General features: G+C 48.0%; 1 protein-coding gene across 2 annotated transcripts in view; it reads left to right on the forward strand.

The window, feature by feature from the left end:
• The window catches only part of Dip2b (DIP2 acetate--CoA ligase B (putative)), a 181,750-nt gene that overhangs the window by 158,241 nt on the left and 8,454 nt on the right, over positions 1-15,055 (forward strand). For both annotated transcript variants that reach the window (XM_085678591.2, XM_085678590.2), the window contains 8 exons: positions 3,154-3,263; positions 3,686-3,816; positions 5,927-6,095; positions 6,833-7,003; positions 7,749-7,810; positions 9,192-9,249; positions 11,148-11,222; positions 13,735-13,912. In XM_085678591.2, coding sequence (XP_085534717.2) covers positions 3,154-3,263; positions 3,686-3,816; positions 5,927-6,095; positions 6,833-7,003; positions 7,749-7,810; positions 9,192-9,249; positions 11,148-11,222; positions 13,735-13,912 — 954 coding nt within the window. The remainder of the gene's footprint in view (positions 1-3,153; positions 3,264-3,685; positions 3,817-5,926; positions 6,096-6,832; positions 7,004-7,748; positions 7,811-9,191; positions 9,250-11,147; positions 11,223-13,734; positions 13,913-15,055) is intronic.

Genomic DNA, 15,055 nt, shown 5'->3' on the forward strand with positions numbered 1-15,055 from the left:
CTGGACACAGTAGAGACACGTCCAAGAACCAGCCCATAATATGCTAAGTGCTCTCTAAACAAAGTGTCTTGCTGGATGTGATTGCTACATCTATAATCTCAGGACTCTAGAGACTGAGGCAGGAGGATTATTAATTCAAGCCTAGGCCTTGCCACAGCATAAGACCCTGCCTCGGGGGGGGGGGGGGGAGTAAAGGCAAATGGTGTTTCGGCAATGCATTGGCATCCTTCAAAGGTGTCTGTATCTGGTTATATTTTATCGCTAGATACATGAGATGGGCTGGAGAGGTAGTTCAGTTGGTAGCTGTGGAAGAGTGAGGAGCTCCCTTTGATTTCCAGGAACCACATAAACAGCTGGGCACAGAGGTCTAGAGACAGGACCCTGGAGCTTGCTGACCAGTCAAGCCTAAGTGGGAAGCCCTAGGTCCTAGTGTGAGAGAGAGACCCTGTCTCAGAAAAACAAGGGGGTGACTCCTGAGAAATGACACCCAAGGTTGACCTCTGGCGTCCAGTGGCATATACACACACACACACCCCTAACATGTAAATACACACACACACACACTATCAAGACAGTCTGACCCTTGACTTATAGATGTGTTGTAATTTAAACAAGAGACTAGAAGTTAGAAGACCTGGGCTCTATCTTGAGCTTTATTAATTGCTATGTAACCCCATTCTAAAATACTGTTGCTGTACCCCAGAATATCAAATTAGCTAATGTGATATGATATGAAAACCAGAATGTTAGCCAAGCTTTGGTGGCACACGCCTTTAACCCCAGCACTTGGGAGGCAGTGGCAGGCTGATCTCTGTGAGTTCAAGGTCAGCCTGGTCTTCAAGAACTACTTCCAGGACAACCAGGACACAGAAACCCTGTCCTGGTTGGGGGAGGGAGGCTCGACGGGACTTTATTTAATTGGGTAGTGGGAGCAAATGCCTTTAATCCAAGCACTTGGGAGGCAGAGGCAGGAGGATTTCTGTGAGTTTGAGGCCAGCAAGTGAGTTCCAGGACAGCCAGGGCTGTTATACAGAGAAACTCTGTCTTGAGAAATGAGGAAAAAAAGATTGTACATGAATTTTAGATGATATTCAATCAGATTCAGATATGGGAATAGCTGGAGGACTGGTGGAACAGGAAGAGTGGGGGTTCTGCACTTAGACAGGGCTTAAATACTCCTGCTGCTCTTGAGAATCCTCTCCAGGTTGGACAAAAATATAAAATGAGGCACGTAGAGCTTGGTATATGTACAGCTGTAGTGTGGGGCCATAGTGGTAACACATAACCAGAGATAGCCACCCAGTGACATGGAGATTTAAAATTCTCGATTGTTTCATAATCCAGAAACCAAAGGACCGCCAAGGGGCATAGTTGAGCTAGAGACATCTTGATATTCTTGGTTTTGACTTGAAAATCTGGGATAAAGGCAAGCTATCCTACCATATCTAGTTTTCTGGAGTCCCTGAAGTGAGCCCTGCTTGGGGCTCTGTGCATGTCAGGCAATTGTTCTTTGTCCCCAGCACAGGAAGGGGTGTTTTAAATGAGTGGAAGAACTCCAAATTCTAGAGGAGGGAGCTGTCTAACTTCTTAAGTAGCTGTGGTAAATATTATGCAGAAGCAGCTTAAGGAATGAAAGGGTGGTTCTGCTCACAGCTCAAGGTGCAGTGTGTCGCGGTGGGGAGTCCAGGCAGCAGGGGCTTGGAGCAGCAGCTGGTCACGGCGACTATGCAATCAGGAGGAAGAGAGCAACGAATGATCGCCTGTGGCTAGCCTTTTCCTTTTTATGTGGTTCATGAACCAAACTCACATACGGTGCCATTGCCCAATAGGCACCATATCTGAGCTCAGTTACCCTAATCAAGATTATCCTATACCCAGCAGTGGTTGCCACACACACCTTTAGTCACAGTACTTGGGATGCAGAGACTGGCAGATTTCTGTGAGTTCGAGGCCAAGGCTAACCTGATACAAATAATGCCCCCACGTATGTGCCTAGAGGCTGTCTCAGGTGATTCCAGATCCTGTCAGGTTAACAGTCAACACTATTACACCATGCATGATTAATGTGACACACTAATCTGTAAGTGATATGCTTTAATGGGAAAAAGCATAACAATAATTAATGCATCTTGAGTATATACATAGTTGTTATTTTAAAAGTGCTTCCTGTGGGAGTTAGATGGCTCAGAGATTAGAGCACTGCTGCTCTTGCAGAGGTCCCAGGTTCAGTTCCCAGCTGACATGGCAGCTCACAGCCACCTGTTCCAGTGAGATCCTTGTCTCTTCCGACTTCTTCAAGAGGCTCCTACATGCATACGTTACTCCTACATGCACTTAGGCTCACACACATACACATAAAATAAATAAACATATAAAATTTTAAGGCTGGGGGGCTGGAGAGATGGCTCAGAGGTTAGAGCATTGCCTGCTCTTCCAAAGGTCCTGAGTTCACTTCCCAACAACCACATGGTGGCTCACAACCATCTGTAATGGGGTCTGGTGCCCTCTTCTGGCCTGCAGCATACACACAGACAGAATAATGTATACATAATAAATAAATAAATATTAAAAAAAATTTAAGGCTGGAGAGATGGCTCAGTGGTTAAAAGCACTGACTGTTCTTTCTGAGTTCAGTTCCCAGCAACCACTTGGTAGCTCACAAGTGTCTGTAATGAGGTCTGGTGCCCCTCTTCTGGCCTGCAGGAATACACGCAGGCAGAACACTGTATACATAATAAATAAACAAATCTTTAAAAAAAATTTTACGTGGTTCATGTGAGTTAAATTCCCAGTAACCAGTGAAGGTAGGTATTTGGAGATCTGTTTTAAAGAAAAGGAAAAAGAGATGTCAAGTAACCCCAGGGACACAGAGCTGGTGACATAGTTGACCTCTGGGATTGAACACCAGCACTCCGTCTTTTCCAAGATGTTACCATCGAGACATCTACAAATGAATTTGTTGGCTGTGGCATTGCAGGTAACCTTTACCTAGTGGCATCACGGCCCCTGCTTGCAGTTGAGGTTGACAACGGTGAGCTGCTGGGTTAGACACAAGAAGTTCAGACCTCCACACATCTTAGAAGCAGTTAAAGAGCAGTGGTTCCTGTGTTCCAGCACGTCTGCTCTACATCAGCTTTCTTCTTTGCATTGCAGATGACTTACCCAGGAAACGGTTACCTCAGCTGTATAAACCACCCACTCCTGAGATGTTGGCATATCTTGATTTTAGTGTCTCCACAACTGGCATGCTTACAGGAGTAAAGGTAAAGTGATCTCACTCTGCTGGTGAGATGCCAGGCCACAGTGAGCAGACCTTTCCCGTGGAGGTCAGCCGGCTGCACCAGAGGGCAGTGGGTCAGGTGTCATGGCTATATTTAAATCCAAGCACTGGCTATTCCGAAGAAAGTTATCTCAAAGGATTTGCACTGTGAAGTGCTGTGGCGGAGTACACACGCTACAGATAGTAAGAGCTCTAGGTAAAGTCTGTGTGCAGCCATCGGTTCAGGTCCTGTGAGGCTGTGTCAGCTGCAGAGTAGAAACCCATCTTCTTAGTTTGTACTTAGACTAGGCTATGAAGCAGTGGAATCCATACGCCACATGGAAAGTTTGGGGCTAAAGCTGGTCAGGGCGGTTCCTGTGCCTATGGGGTGCCAGCTGCATCCCGTGTGTGTCCCTTGCTTTGCAGATGTCCCACTCCGCTGTCAATGCTCTCTGTAGAGCCATCAAACTCCAGTGTGAGCTGTACTCCTCTCGGCAGATCGCCATCTGTCTTGACCCGTACTGTGGACTTGGCTTTGCACTCTGGTGTCTCTGCAGGTAGGATGGAGAAGCCTGTCCATGGTTTGGGGCTGTGGCCATCTCCTCCTCCCTTTTGTTTCCTTGGGTTAGTTAACTTTAGTAAAATGCTGCTGTTTCTGAAATATGAGCACCTTTTGTATTTCTGATGTTTGTTTAGTTTTATGTGATTGCTTTCTTTAATTCTCCTTGCCTAGTTTTCTGCCTCCTATAACAAGGCACTGTTCTATCACCTGCTTTCTGTCCCATCCTGTGATCCTAGTTGTAGAAGCCATGCCAAATAGAAGCATGATTTTCAGGTGACATTTGACAGACATTTCAGTCTGACATTTGACAGCAGGATGTGCCCTAGGCTGGGCAGGAGGGCATGGTGGGATGCAGTGACGGCACCAGTACGTGCCCTAGACTGGGCAGGAGGGCATGGTGGGATGCAGTGACGGCACCAGGATGTGCCCTAGACTGGGCAGGAGGGCATGGTGGGATGCAGTGACGGCACCAGGATGTGCCCTAGGCTGGGCAGGAGGGCATGGTGGGATGCAGTGACATCATGTGGCTGGAACGCAGCAGTTTGCCTTGACCAGATTACTTCCTGAGGACTGGCAAGTCTCTGCTCTTTTCACTGCCTGCCAGAAAACCATATCTCAGGTCTGAATTTTCACTTCCTGTAGAGATGCCAAGAATGTTTCCAAGTGCCTGTCTCTCCTGTAGCATCTTCCTTCTGTATCCCTGTCTTCATTGGGGTATGGCTGTCCACAGGGCCAAAGTAGAATGTGGGTGTCATCTTCAACTTCCTCTGCCAGTTACATGTAATGCACATTGGTTCAGTTGTTCCTATTACCCATCTATGCCTTAAAGTCACTTCTGGGTCTTGGAACATTTCAACAAGACCAAGAATGTCTACCTGTAATCCTAGGGGATAAGGCAGGAGAATCATAAGGCAAGCATGGTTTATAACAAGACCACACCTCTAAAAGGAAAAGAAGTGGCTGGGGAGGACGGCTCCATGGCCAAAAGCACTTGCTACTCTTATAAAAGACTCTGTGGCTCCAGTTCCCAGAGAGCTGCTGCCACTTCTGACTCCAACAGCACACACATGACACATTTATGCCCATTCAAACAAAATACTCATGTACATAAAATAAAAATAGCCAGGTATCAGTGGCACATACCTTTAATCCCAGCACTCAGAAGGCAGATGCAGGTGGATCTCTGTGAGTTTGAGGCCAGTCTAATCTACAAGAGCTAGTTCCAGGACAGCTAGGACTACCCAGAGAAACTGTCCTGAAAAACTAAAATAAATAAATACAAGTCTCCTTTAGAAAGTAAAAGAAACAAACAAAATAAGAGAACAAGGTATGATGGCTTGAATCTGTGAGTCTAGCAGGAGACTAAAATGGAAGGTTGACCATGAGATCAAGGTCTCCTCTTGTGGGCTTGTATTTTTATACCCTGGCAAATTACCCGTTGTACACGGAAGAAAAAGCTGATGAAGCCTTCTAGACTGGATTGATCCAGACCCCAATTCTGGTGTTGCTGGACTCTTGGTGATACTAAGTTTAGAGGTTAGACGTCGTGGCTGTAGATCTCGGCGACTCCACATTCCTTTCGTTGTCTCTTGCTGCACTGTTGGGATTCATCTGTCAGCGTCCCTTGCCCAGACTCTGCAGCCCGTCTAACCGTCTCCCAGCCTTCAGTGGCTCCAGCTCCAAAACCTTTGTCATGGTGGGTTTATAGCAGCTTAGAGCTGCACTTGGTGTGAGACCTTTCAGGACTGCTTCAGCCTTCCTGGCCTTACTTGTGCGCTCTGCTCCAGGAATGTTACGCGCACCCTATACTTCTCTGCCGTGCTTTTCCTCCGCCTTCCCACTTGTAGACATTCATTCTGGAGTGCTCCCTTCCCTCACACACTTTCTCACTTTGAGTGGTTTGTCTTTATCCTGTGCTCTTGGCTCGTCCTGTGAATTTGTTGCCACACCTACCGTAGCCTACTTTGTTTTTGTGGTCACATGTCTTGTGAGTCATGCAGAAATAGGATGTTCCTAACATGGCCCTCTGCTGCCTCTGCCCTGCTGGTGCTCTAAGATGCAGAGAGATGCAAGATGCACGTCAGCTCTCCACTTACTCTTTGCAGCGTCTACTCCGGTCACCAGTCTGTCTTGATTCCTCCTCTGGAGCTGGAGAACAACCTTTTCCTCTGGCTCGCCACCGTCAACCAGTACAAGATAAGGGACACTTTCTGCTCCTACTCCGTGATGGAGCTCTGCACCAAAGGGCTGGGGAACCAAGTGGAGGTGCTAAAGGTGAGGAGCAGCCCCAGCAAGTGATGTCCTAAGAGGCTTGATGATTGGGCCAGGGCTTGGTAATGCTGGAGCAGAGGGTGGTAGACAGACAAGCTTGTCTGCCCTTTGTCTTCTTTCTAGTCAGATGACTGAGATCAGAGAGTTTAACTTTACTCTTCCTTAATTTAATGCATTCTTTCAAAGCCTGATTTTATTCTTTGTGGAGGGGTGGGGATCTATTAATGGGAAACTCACCTCCGATAGATTTTTTTTTTTCTTCCCAGTAAAATGAAAACCTCAGAATACTGGAGGTTGGGTACTTCCTAAAGAAAAGGCTTATGTGTGTTTCCAGTGACCATGTGTGAGAAAGTCAAGTACTAAATTCTCTTTAACAGAGAAACAGGACCCCAAGAACTAAAACAAGAGGTAGAAAGTTAGGTCCAAGGTGCTAAAAAATGAGGAGAAACATGAGAGTAAGTGGGCAGGACCGGAAATACACTACCAAAGGAAGAGAAACCTGAGTTTGGGGTTTTGGGCAATGAAACTCAGGGTCCTGTGTGGCCTAGACTAGTGCTTCTCTCCCCAACCCCAGCCCTGTCACAGCAGACACAGAGCAATCCGATGTCCCAGTGGGTGACTGACTGTGGAAGGGGTTTTAGCATTTTCTTTCTGAAGCTGCGTCTCCATTTCTGGGCTAAGAAAGTAACTCTTGGCTTTTCCTGAACAAAAAGGGATCTTCTTAACCATGTTTCTTCCAGACCAGAGGGATCAACCTCTCCTGCATCAGGACGTGTGTGGTGGTCGCAGAGGAGCGACCGCGCATCACCCTGCAACAGTCTTTCTCCAAACTCTTTAAAGACATCGGTCTGTCCCCTCGAGCTGTCAGCACCACGTTCGGCTCCAGAGTCAACGTAGCAATCTGTTTACAGGTGACACCGCAAGCTCATTCTTGCTGTTAGTGAAGCAGGCCAGCAGGCTCCAGAGAGCTGCCTGCTCCTGGTGTGAGTGCTCCAGGGGCTTCTCTTGTTTTCAGAGACAGGGATTCTCTGTGTAGCCCTGGCTGCCCTGGAACTCTCTTTGTAGGCCTTGAACTCAGAAATCCAGTTCCATGTGTCTCTGCCTCTTGAGTGCAGATTAAAGGTGTGTGCCACCAAGCCCAGCTACTACACAGCGTGGCCTTCTGTTTTTCTATCTCCTACATGTTCTGCCTTTTAAAAAATAAACCTGCATCTATTCTTTTACCCTGTTGTTCTTGGTGGGTCTAGAACAGTCTGATTTTATGCTGCTTGGAGGCTCCTGAGGCCAGTGAGTGCAAGGACAAGAGAGAAAGAAGGTGGCCAAGACTTGGCGTCTCCTGTGACCATGGTTAAGTGGCTTGCAGGAAGTGTCACGATACTTTCCTGTGGGATCTCATTGTGCCCCTTGCTCCCATCTGTTTTGGCATGGTGGCTTCTCTAGTCCCTGCTCTGAGCCCTGCACCTGCACAGGAAAGCCCCCTGCATTTGGTATTGTTCCATTGCTTCAGAGACATCTAAGGATACCAGGGCCAAGGTTCCCCCATCTTCTGGCTTTGCCAGAGTGTAGGTTTCAGGGGCCTCCTTGCATCTGTGAGATGTGCTACAGAGGCCGTTCATTCAGCCTTAAATAAACATGTGCTGGTTTGTTCTTCTTTAGGGAACCTCGGGGCCTGATCCGACAACTGTGTATGTAGACTTGAAGTCGCTGAGACATGACAGGTACGGTGAACAAAGGGCTCGGCCTCAGGGTCAGCGCCCCATCCTCTTCATGTCTGGATTTCCAGGACTGGTGGAGGAAGAGAAAGGATTCATGTCTATTATTTATAAATGATAGAATTTTTCTTATAAAAAGAAAGCTTCATTGGCATTTGGTGGGTTTTTGTTTTCGTTTCTATTTTGTTTGTTTCCACACAAAGGGGTGGGATAGGGTTTGAAATGCCAGTTTGTTAGGTAGCCTAAGATGGCCTCAGATTTACAGTCATCTTCCTGCCTCTAATTCTGCTAGATTATTACAGGCATGTGGACCATGCATGGCCTGTTGCTTTGTTCTGTAATTAAAATATAATCTTCGTTCCTAGCTATCTAAAAATACTTTTGTGTGACTGGGCATGGTGGTGCATGCAGAGCTCTGAGAGTTTCATGCCAACCTGGTCTACATAGTGAGTTCCAGGACAACCAGAGCTGTACAGAAAGTCTCTGTCTACATTTAAAAAGGAAAGTGTCTTTGCTCTGCAGTTTAAAGATAAAGATGAGAGCGATGATAAATGAAGCAGAACAGGGTCTCTGAAACAGCACTGCATCTAACTCCAGGGTTGTAAAGCCAGCTTCTCCCCAGCTCAGGATAAGCCACAGGTCTCAGAGAGAGAGTGCCTTGTCTCACAAAACAAGGTGCATGTTCCTTGAGTAAATGAGTAACAACACCTGGGGTTGTCTTCTGGCCTACACCGACATACAGACACACAGACATACACACACACATGCCTAATCACCACGGTGCAGCCTAGTGTATACCTGCTAAGCTGGCTAGCCCCGTGGATACACTGGTCTCCACTTCCCAGCACTGGGATCATAAGCACGTGCCAGCACACTTGGCTTCTTACGTGATGCTGAGGCTGATACTCATGTCCTCGTGCTTATGCAGCATTCTTGCACTGGAGAGATTTGCCCCTCTGCTCCAAAGACTTCACCATGCCTGGAACACTTGTGGTTGTCACAATGGGAGCTGCTACTGAAATCTAGCAAATAGGGCCAGGATTGTTAACACCCTCACCAAAATCTGTCTGACCTGTAGCATCAAGAATACAGAGTGAGCCGGGCAGTGGTGGCACACACCTTTAATCCCAGCACTCGGGAGGCAGAGGCAGGTGGATCTCAGTGAGTTCGAGGCCAGCCTGGTCTACAGAGCGAGTTCCAGGCAGGACTATTACACAGAGAAACCCTGTCTCAAAACAAAACAATAACAACAACAAAAGTACAGAGTGTAAGCAAACCCTGCTCTGCTGGGAACAGATGGTGCCACCTAGAGGCCTTGGAGAGGCAGCCACAGTGGTGAACCCTGTTTTAGAAAAGACTGCATACATTAACTACTGTTTCTCTGCAGGGTCCGACTTGTGGAACGGGGTGCCCCTCAGAGCCTCCTGCTCTCCGAGTCTGGAAAGGTACTCTATTCTGCCAGCTGCTGGGGAAGGGTAGGCTGAAGCTTGAGGGAAAGCCTAAGGTTAATTCCACAGTCTCGTCTAAGTGGATGGCTTCATTAAGTGTACATCGTCGTGAAGACAGATATGCACTCATCTCCATATTGTTTAAACCCCATGGCCTGCTATTCTTACTGATAACCCAGAGAAATGTGTTCATTGTGTACAAGTGCATAGATAAGTAGCACCTAAAAAATGTCACATCTATTTAAACATCAAAGTTGAAAGGCAAGTCAGGAGGTGCCGACTGTGAGGGAGCAGAGCAGCTGTGCCTGTGCAGGGAACATCCCTCTTCACTTCATCCCGCCCTCCGTCCTCACCACCCCTCCGTCCTCACCACCCCTCCATCCTCACCACTTCATCCCACCCCTCCGTCCTCACCACCCCTCCGTCCTCACCACTTCATCCCACCCCTCCGTCCTCCATCCCACCCTCCGTCCTCACCACCCCTCCGTCCTCACCACTTCATCCCACCCCTCCGTCCTCACCACCCCTCCATCCTCACCACTGCATCCCACCCCTCCGTCCTCACCACCCCTCCGTCCTCACCACCCCTCCGTCCTCACCACTTCATCCCACCCCTCCGTCCTCACCACCCCTCCATCCTCACCACTGCATCCCACCCCTCCGTCCTCACCACCCCTCCATCCTCACCACCCCTCCGTCCTCACCACCCCTCCGTCCTCACCACCCCTCCGTCCTCACCACCCCTCCGTCCTCACCACTTCATCCCACCCCTCCGTCCTCACCACCCCTCCGTCCTCACCACTGCATCCCTATCCTCAGCATCTCCCCTACCCACATTGTCCCTCTTCCCTGCACTGTCCAGACAGAGGACAGGATTGTGATGACCTCTCAAGGTTCCTGCTAGGAATTGTGAGGCACAGACAGAAAGTCAAAGGAGATCTTACTTAATCTATCCAGCAGATGTCACCCCAGAGGAAGCCGACTTTAGTTTTTCTGCTGTGTGAACTGCTTGTGTGGGCTGTGCCATTAACCTCCCCACATCTGCGGTTGGGTGCACAGTCTTCAGGAATGCTGTGTCCTGAGGGCAGGCTGAGGCTCCAGGGAACTGTCCTTTCATTCCCTTCCTCCAGGCTTTAGATATTTAAGCCCTGGTAGCCAGTCTCAGACTTTACAGACCCAAGCTAACAATATCAACAAGGTGAGACAGGTGACCAGAATGGCTGGCCAGCCCACCTGTCTTTTTGCCCAGATAGGCCCTTGTACATACTAAGCAAGCAGCTTACTGCTGAGCTACAGTCCTGACCCCAGAAAGATCTTCTGGAAAGCCTGAGCCGTTTGCTCATCAGCACTTAGTTTCTTTTCCTCCTGAAGATAGAAGTGTGACGTCTCTCGAGAAGCTAGGGCATGAGATCCTTCTCTGTGTTCTCACTACTGCAGCTCCCCAGCCTGCAGCCCCCACTGACTCTGGTGTGGTCTCCAGGTGGGCTCCCCTGCTGTTTTAACTTTGGAAAGGGTTTACCCAGAAGGGTACTAGTCTCACTTTTGGGAACCTGGGCAGAAGTTTCTCAGCCTCTGAAGAGATGGCAGCCTGCATCTGCTTAAGTTGGAGAGTGGAATTTATTGGTCCTTGAGTCTCAACCAAAATGAGGAAGATTGACCAGGGACAAACAGAAAAGTGCATCAGGGCACCTTGAGTAATGGCGACTCCTGACATTTTAGTCCCTAGAGGTAAAGGCTCAGGTGCTAGAGGTCATTGGTTATTTTGCTTTTGCGGGGTTGGGGGTTGAAACCAGTCCTCAGGCATGCTAGGTAGGCTTTAGCCAGTAAGTGAAGCCACAGTCAGAGCTGGGAGCTTTGACTGAACTGAGCATTTGTATTTCTGCTTTGATTCTTAGATCTTACCTGGAGTAAAAGTTGTTATTGTTAATCCTGAGACCAAAGGACCTGTGGGAGACTCTCACCTGGGGGAGGTAGGTGTGAATCTCATGTTCACTCTGAAGTCAGGACTCTGATCTGGGAGAGGTAGGTGTGAATCTCATGTTCACTCTGAAGTCAGGACTCTGACCTGGGGGAGGGAGGTGTGAATCTCATGTTCACTCTGGTATTGGTAGCCAAGATTTTAAAGATTTTAGAAACCACACACTACAAGCAAACAGAACTAGACTGAATGAACTCCATTCCCTCCATTGGGAATATCTATTTTTCCTAGAAGGGGCAAAAGGAAGAGGCTGATAATCAAGACTGGGTAGAAACAGTCTCAAGTTTGTTCACTACCATCCCTTTAGCTAAAAGCAAACCAGCCAAATGGTACCTGTTCCCACCTATGAAGGATTGGAACCAAGAGGAGCCATGTATATACATTTTTTATAATTTACTTATTATTATGTATACAATGTTTTGTCTGAAGACCAGAAGAGGGTACCAGATCTGTTACAGATGGTTGTGAGCCACCATGGGGTTGCTGGGAATTGAACTCAGGACCTCTGGAAGAGCAGTCAGTGCTCTTAACCTCTGAGCCTTCTCTCTAGCCCTGTATACATTTTAGTTGTTGTTGTTGTTTTGTTTTGTTTTTTGAGACAGGGTTTCTCTGTAGCTTTGGAGCCTGTCCTGCAATTAGCTCTTGTAGACCAGGCTGACTTCGAACTCACAGAGATCCACCTGCCTCAGCCTCCCGAGTACTGGGATTAGAGGCATGCGCCACCACCACCCAGCAACATGTATATATTTTTAAAGTCACATAAATGTTAAGAGTCCACCCCCAGTGTCATATTTCCTCTAACAAAGCCACACCTCCTAACCCTTCTAATTCTTTTAAATGGTGCCACAAATGAGTGATCCTATGGGGGACATTCTGACTCACACCAGCACAGCCAGTGGCTAGCCTGTCAAAGCTGGGCAGGCTGCTTACTTCCCTAGACTTGTTTGCTCAGCTTTAATAATGATGACATGCACCTCACAGAAGGAATAAATGCTGTGATAGTCGAATACATCATCCCTGTATCTGCAAAGCACAGAAACAGTCTTTCAAGTTTTCAAGAAATCTGGTGGTAGCTGGTACTGTCCTAGATGTCAGCTGTTGGCCTGTTAACACTGTGAGCTCAAGTGCACTGTGCATCATCCCCAGAGCATGGAGCCATGGTTACACCACAAGTGTAGTAATTGTGTCTTGGTGTCTTTGTGGGACTCTGAAAGCTGGTGAGAAATGAACCCAGGGAAGCAGTACAGCCTAGTGGTTAAGAGTCCGGCCTCAGGGGGCGGCGGTATTGCAGGCCTTTAATCCCAGCACTCAGAAGACAGAGGCAGGCAGATCTCTGTGAATTCGAGGCCAGCATGGTCTACAAGAGCTAGTTCCAGGACAGGCTCCAAAGCTACACAGAGAAACCCTGTCTCAGAAAACAAATAAACAAAAAAGAGTTCAGCCTCTGGTGCTAGCCATTGGTGTCGGGGCTCCTTTATAGTCCTGCATGTTAGAGGAGTATTTGTTGTTGTTTTGGGGAGGGGGGGCATTTTTTTTTTAATTTTAAACACTTCAGATTTTTTTTATTATTATTATGTATACAATATTCTGTCTGTGTGTATGTCTTCAGGCCAGAAGAGGGCACCAGACCTCATTACAGATGGTTGTGAGCCACCATGTGGTTGCTGGGAATTGAACTCAGGACCTCTGGAAGAGCAGGCAATGCTCTTAACCACTGAGCCATCTCTCCAGCCCCCCGAGGGGGAGCATTTTTAAGACAGGGTTTCTCTGTGTAGCTTTGGAACCTATCCTGGAACTTAATTTATAAACCAGACTATCTTTGAACTCACAGAGATCCGCCTGCCTCTGCCTCCCGAGTGCTGGGGTTAGAGGTGTGCCACCACTGCCCATCTTGGGTTTTGTTTTTTGTTCTTTTGTTTTGTTTTGTTATTTCAATTACAGACGTTTTTAGACTTTTCTTTCTCCCTGTATAGTGAGAAAAACAATGATGTGCCTGTTTCAGAGCTGATGGAGCCTGGCAGAAAGCACATGCTGGCAAATGCCAGCTACATACTGTTGTGGTTGCATTGTTAATATGGAAATGAGATTTTAAAAAAAAATTGGGGGCCTGGAGAGATGGTTCAGAGGTTAAAAGCACTGACTGTTCTTCCAGAGGTCCTGAGTTCAATTCCCAGCAACCACATTGTGGCTCAAAACCATCTGTAAGGAGATCTGGTGCCCTCTTCTGTCCTGCAGCATACAGGCAGACAGAAGACTGTATACATAATTAATAAATAAATCTTTTTTAAAAAAAAAAAAAAGAGCATGCTGGTTGCTGTCCCAGAGGACCCGGATTCAATTCCCAGCACCCACATGGCAGCTCACAACTGTCTATAATTCCAGTTTAGATCCAGGGGACCTGACACCCGTGGCAAAACACCAATGCATATAAAATAAAAAAATAAATTAAAAAAATAAGTCCCAGGAGAATTGATGTGATGTCATCATCTTTCCTCTTCCTGTAGATCTGGGTGAATAGCCCCCACACAGCTAGTGGCTACTACACCATCTATGATAGCGAGACTCTTCAGGCTGATCATTTCAACACCCGCCTGAGCTTCGGGGATGCTGCGCAGACTCTCTGGGCCCGCACAGGGTACCTTGGGTTTGTCCGCAGGACGGAGCTCACAGCAGCCACTGGAGGTAACTTCCACCCCTGTTCTCCTTCCCAGCTTCCTTGTTTGCATAACCCTGGCTAGGCTGTTGCACCCACCTGTGGAGTATAGTCTCCCTCTGCGCCCCTGAGCACATTGTGGAGCCACATTGCCCTCTGAGGACTGTCAGGATGAGAAGCCCTCTAGACTTTGGCAGGAGCATCCTAGAACAGGGTACTGGAGCAGCTTGGAACTCCAGGCACAGCAGAACTTTCTCAGGGCTGATACCAGTGCTGAACAAGCCTGGGATAACTACCTCTTCCCTCATCTCTTCTTCCCTGGCTTGCCATTGAGTCCAGGAGAAACAGAAACATCCTTTATCACTAAGAGCGAGTTGGTTCTTTTTTTTTTTTTTTTAAATGGTCTTACTACATAGCCATGACTGGCCTCCAACTCAACAGAGATTCGTCTGCCTCTGCCTCTAGAGTGCTGGGATTAAAGGCGTGCATTACCCTGCTTGGCCTGGGAATTGTTTTGGAAATGGGTCAAACCTGCTTTTTGGCAACACTCTTTCAGAGGATTCCCTAATGTCGTCTTCTGCCCAGCCAATCATCCTGGCTCCTCTGCTGTCCAGCTTCACACTTCCTTCCTCACTGGCACTGGGAGCCACTGCAGAATTCTCAACACTAGCTGTGTTTGTATACCAAAGCCATGAGCTCTAAGGCTTCAGCCAGACCACACCATTTCTCCTGAGCTGAGCAGTATGTATCATTTCTTCATAGTTCTTGGGGAGATGAGGGCTGTGCTTCCTGACCAGGTGACTGTGAGCAGCCACTCTGTGTCCTCTGCCTCACGGACATGATGTGCGGTTCAGTGTTGTGGTACAGTCAGTGCCAGCACAGAGGGCAGATCGTTCCTCAGTGGTTGCCATGTTTCTGCTGTTATTTCATCATCAGAAACCCACTCTCACCAGGAAAGTACTGCAAATGCTACTTTCCTTCTGTGTGCTTGCTGGGCTGGACCTGGCGAGTCTCCCTGCCCTGCAGTCTAGAAGCTGTGGTGCAGGCCCCCTCCCCGTACCCCCGTTTGTCTCAGGCCCTCCCCTTCCACTCCTCTTCCCCTCCCCTCTCCCAGCCATATCTGGCTAATTCTTGTTCATTTGTCAAAACTCAAACATGGCATCAACATTTCT

Source organism: Myodes glareolus, chromosome 19 (assembly GCF_982192425.1).
Source record: "Myodes glareolus chromosome 19, mMyoGla1.1, whole genome shotgun sequence".
In the NCBI taxonomy this organism is placed as follows: Eukaryota; Metazoa; Chordata; class Mammalia; order Rodentia; family Cricetidae; genus Myodes; species Myodes glareolus.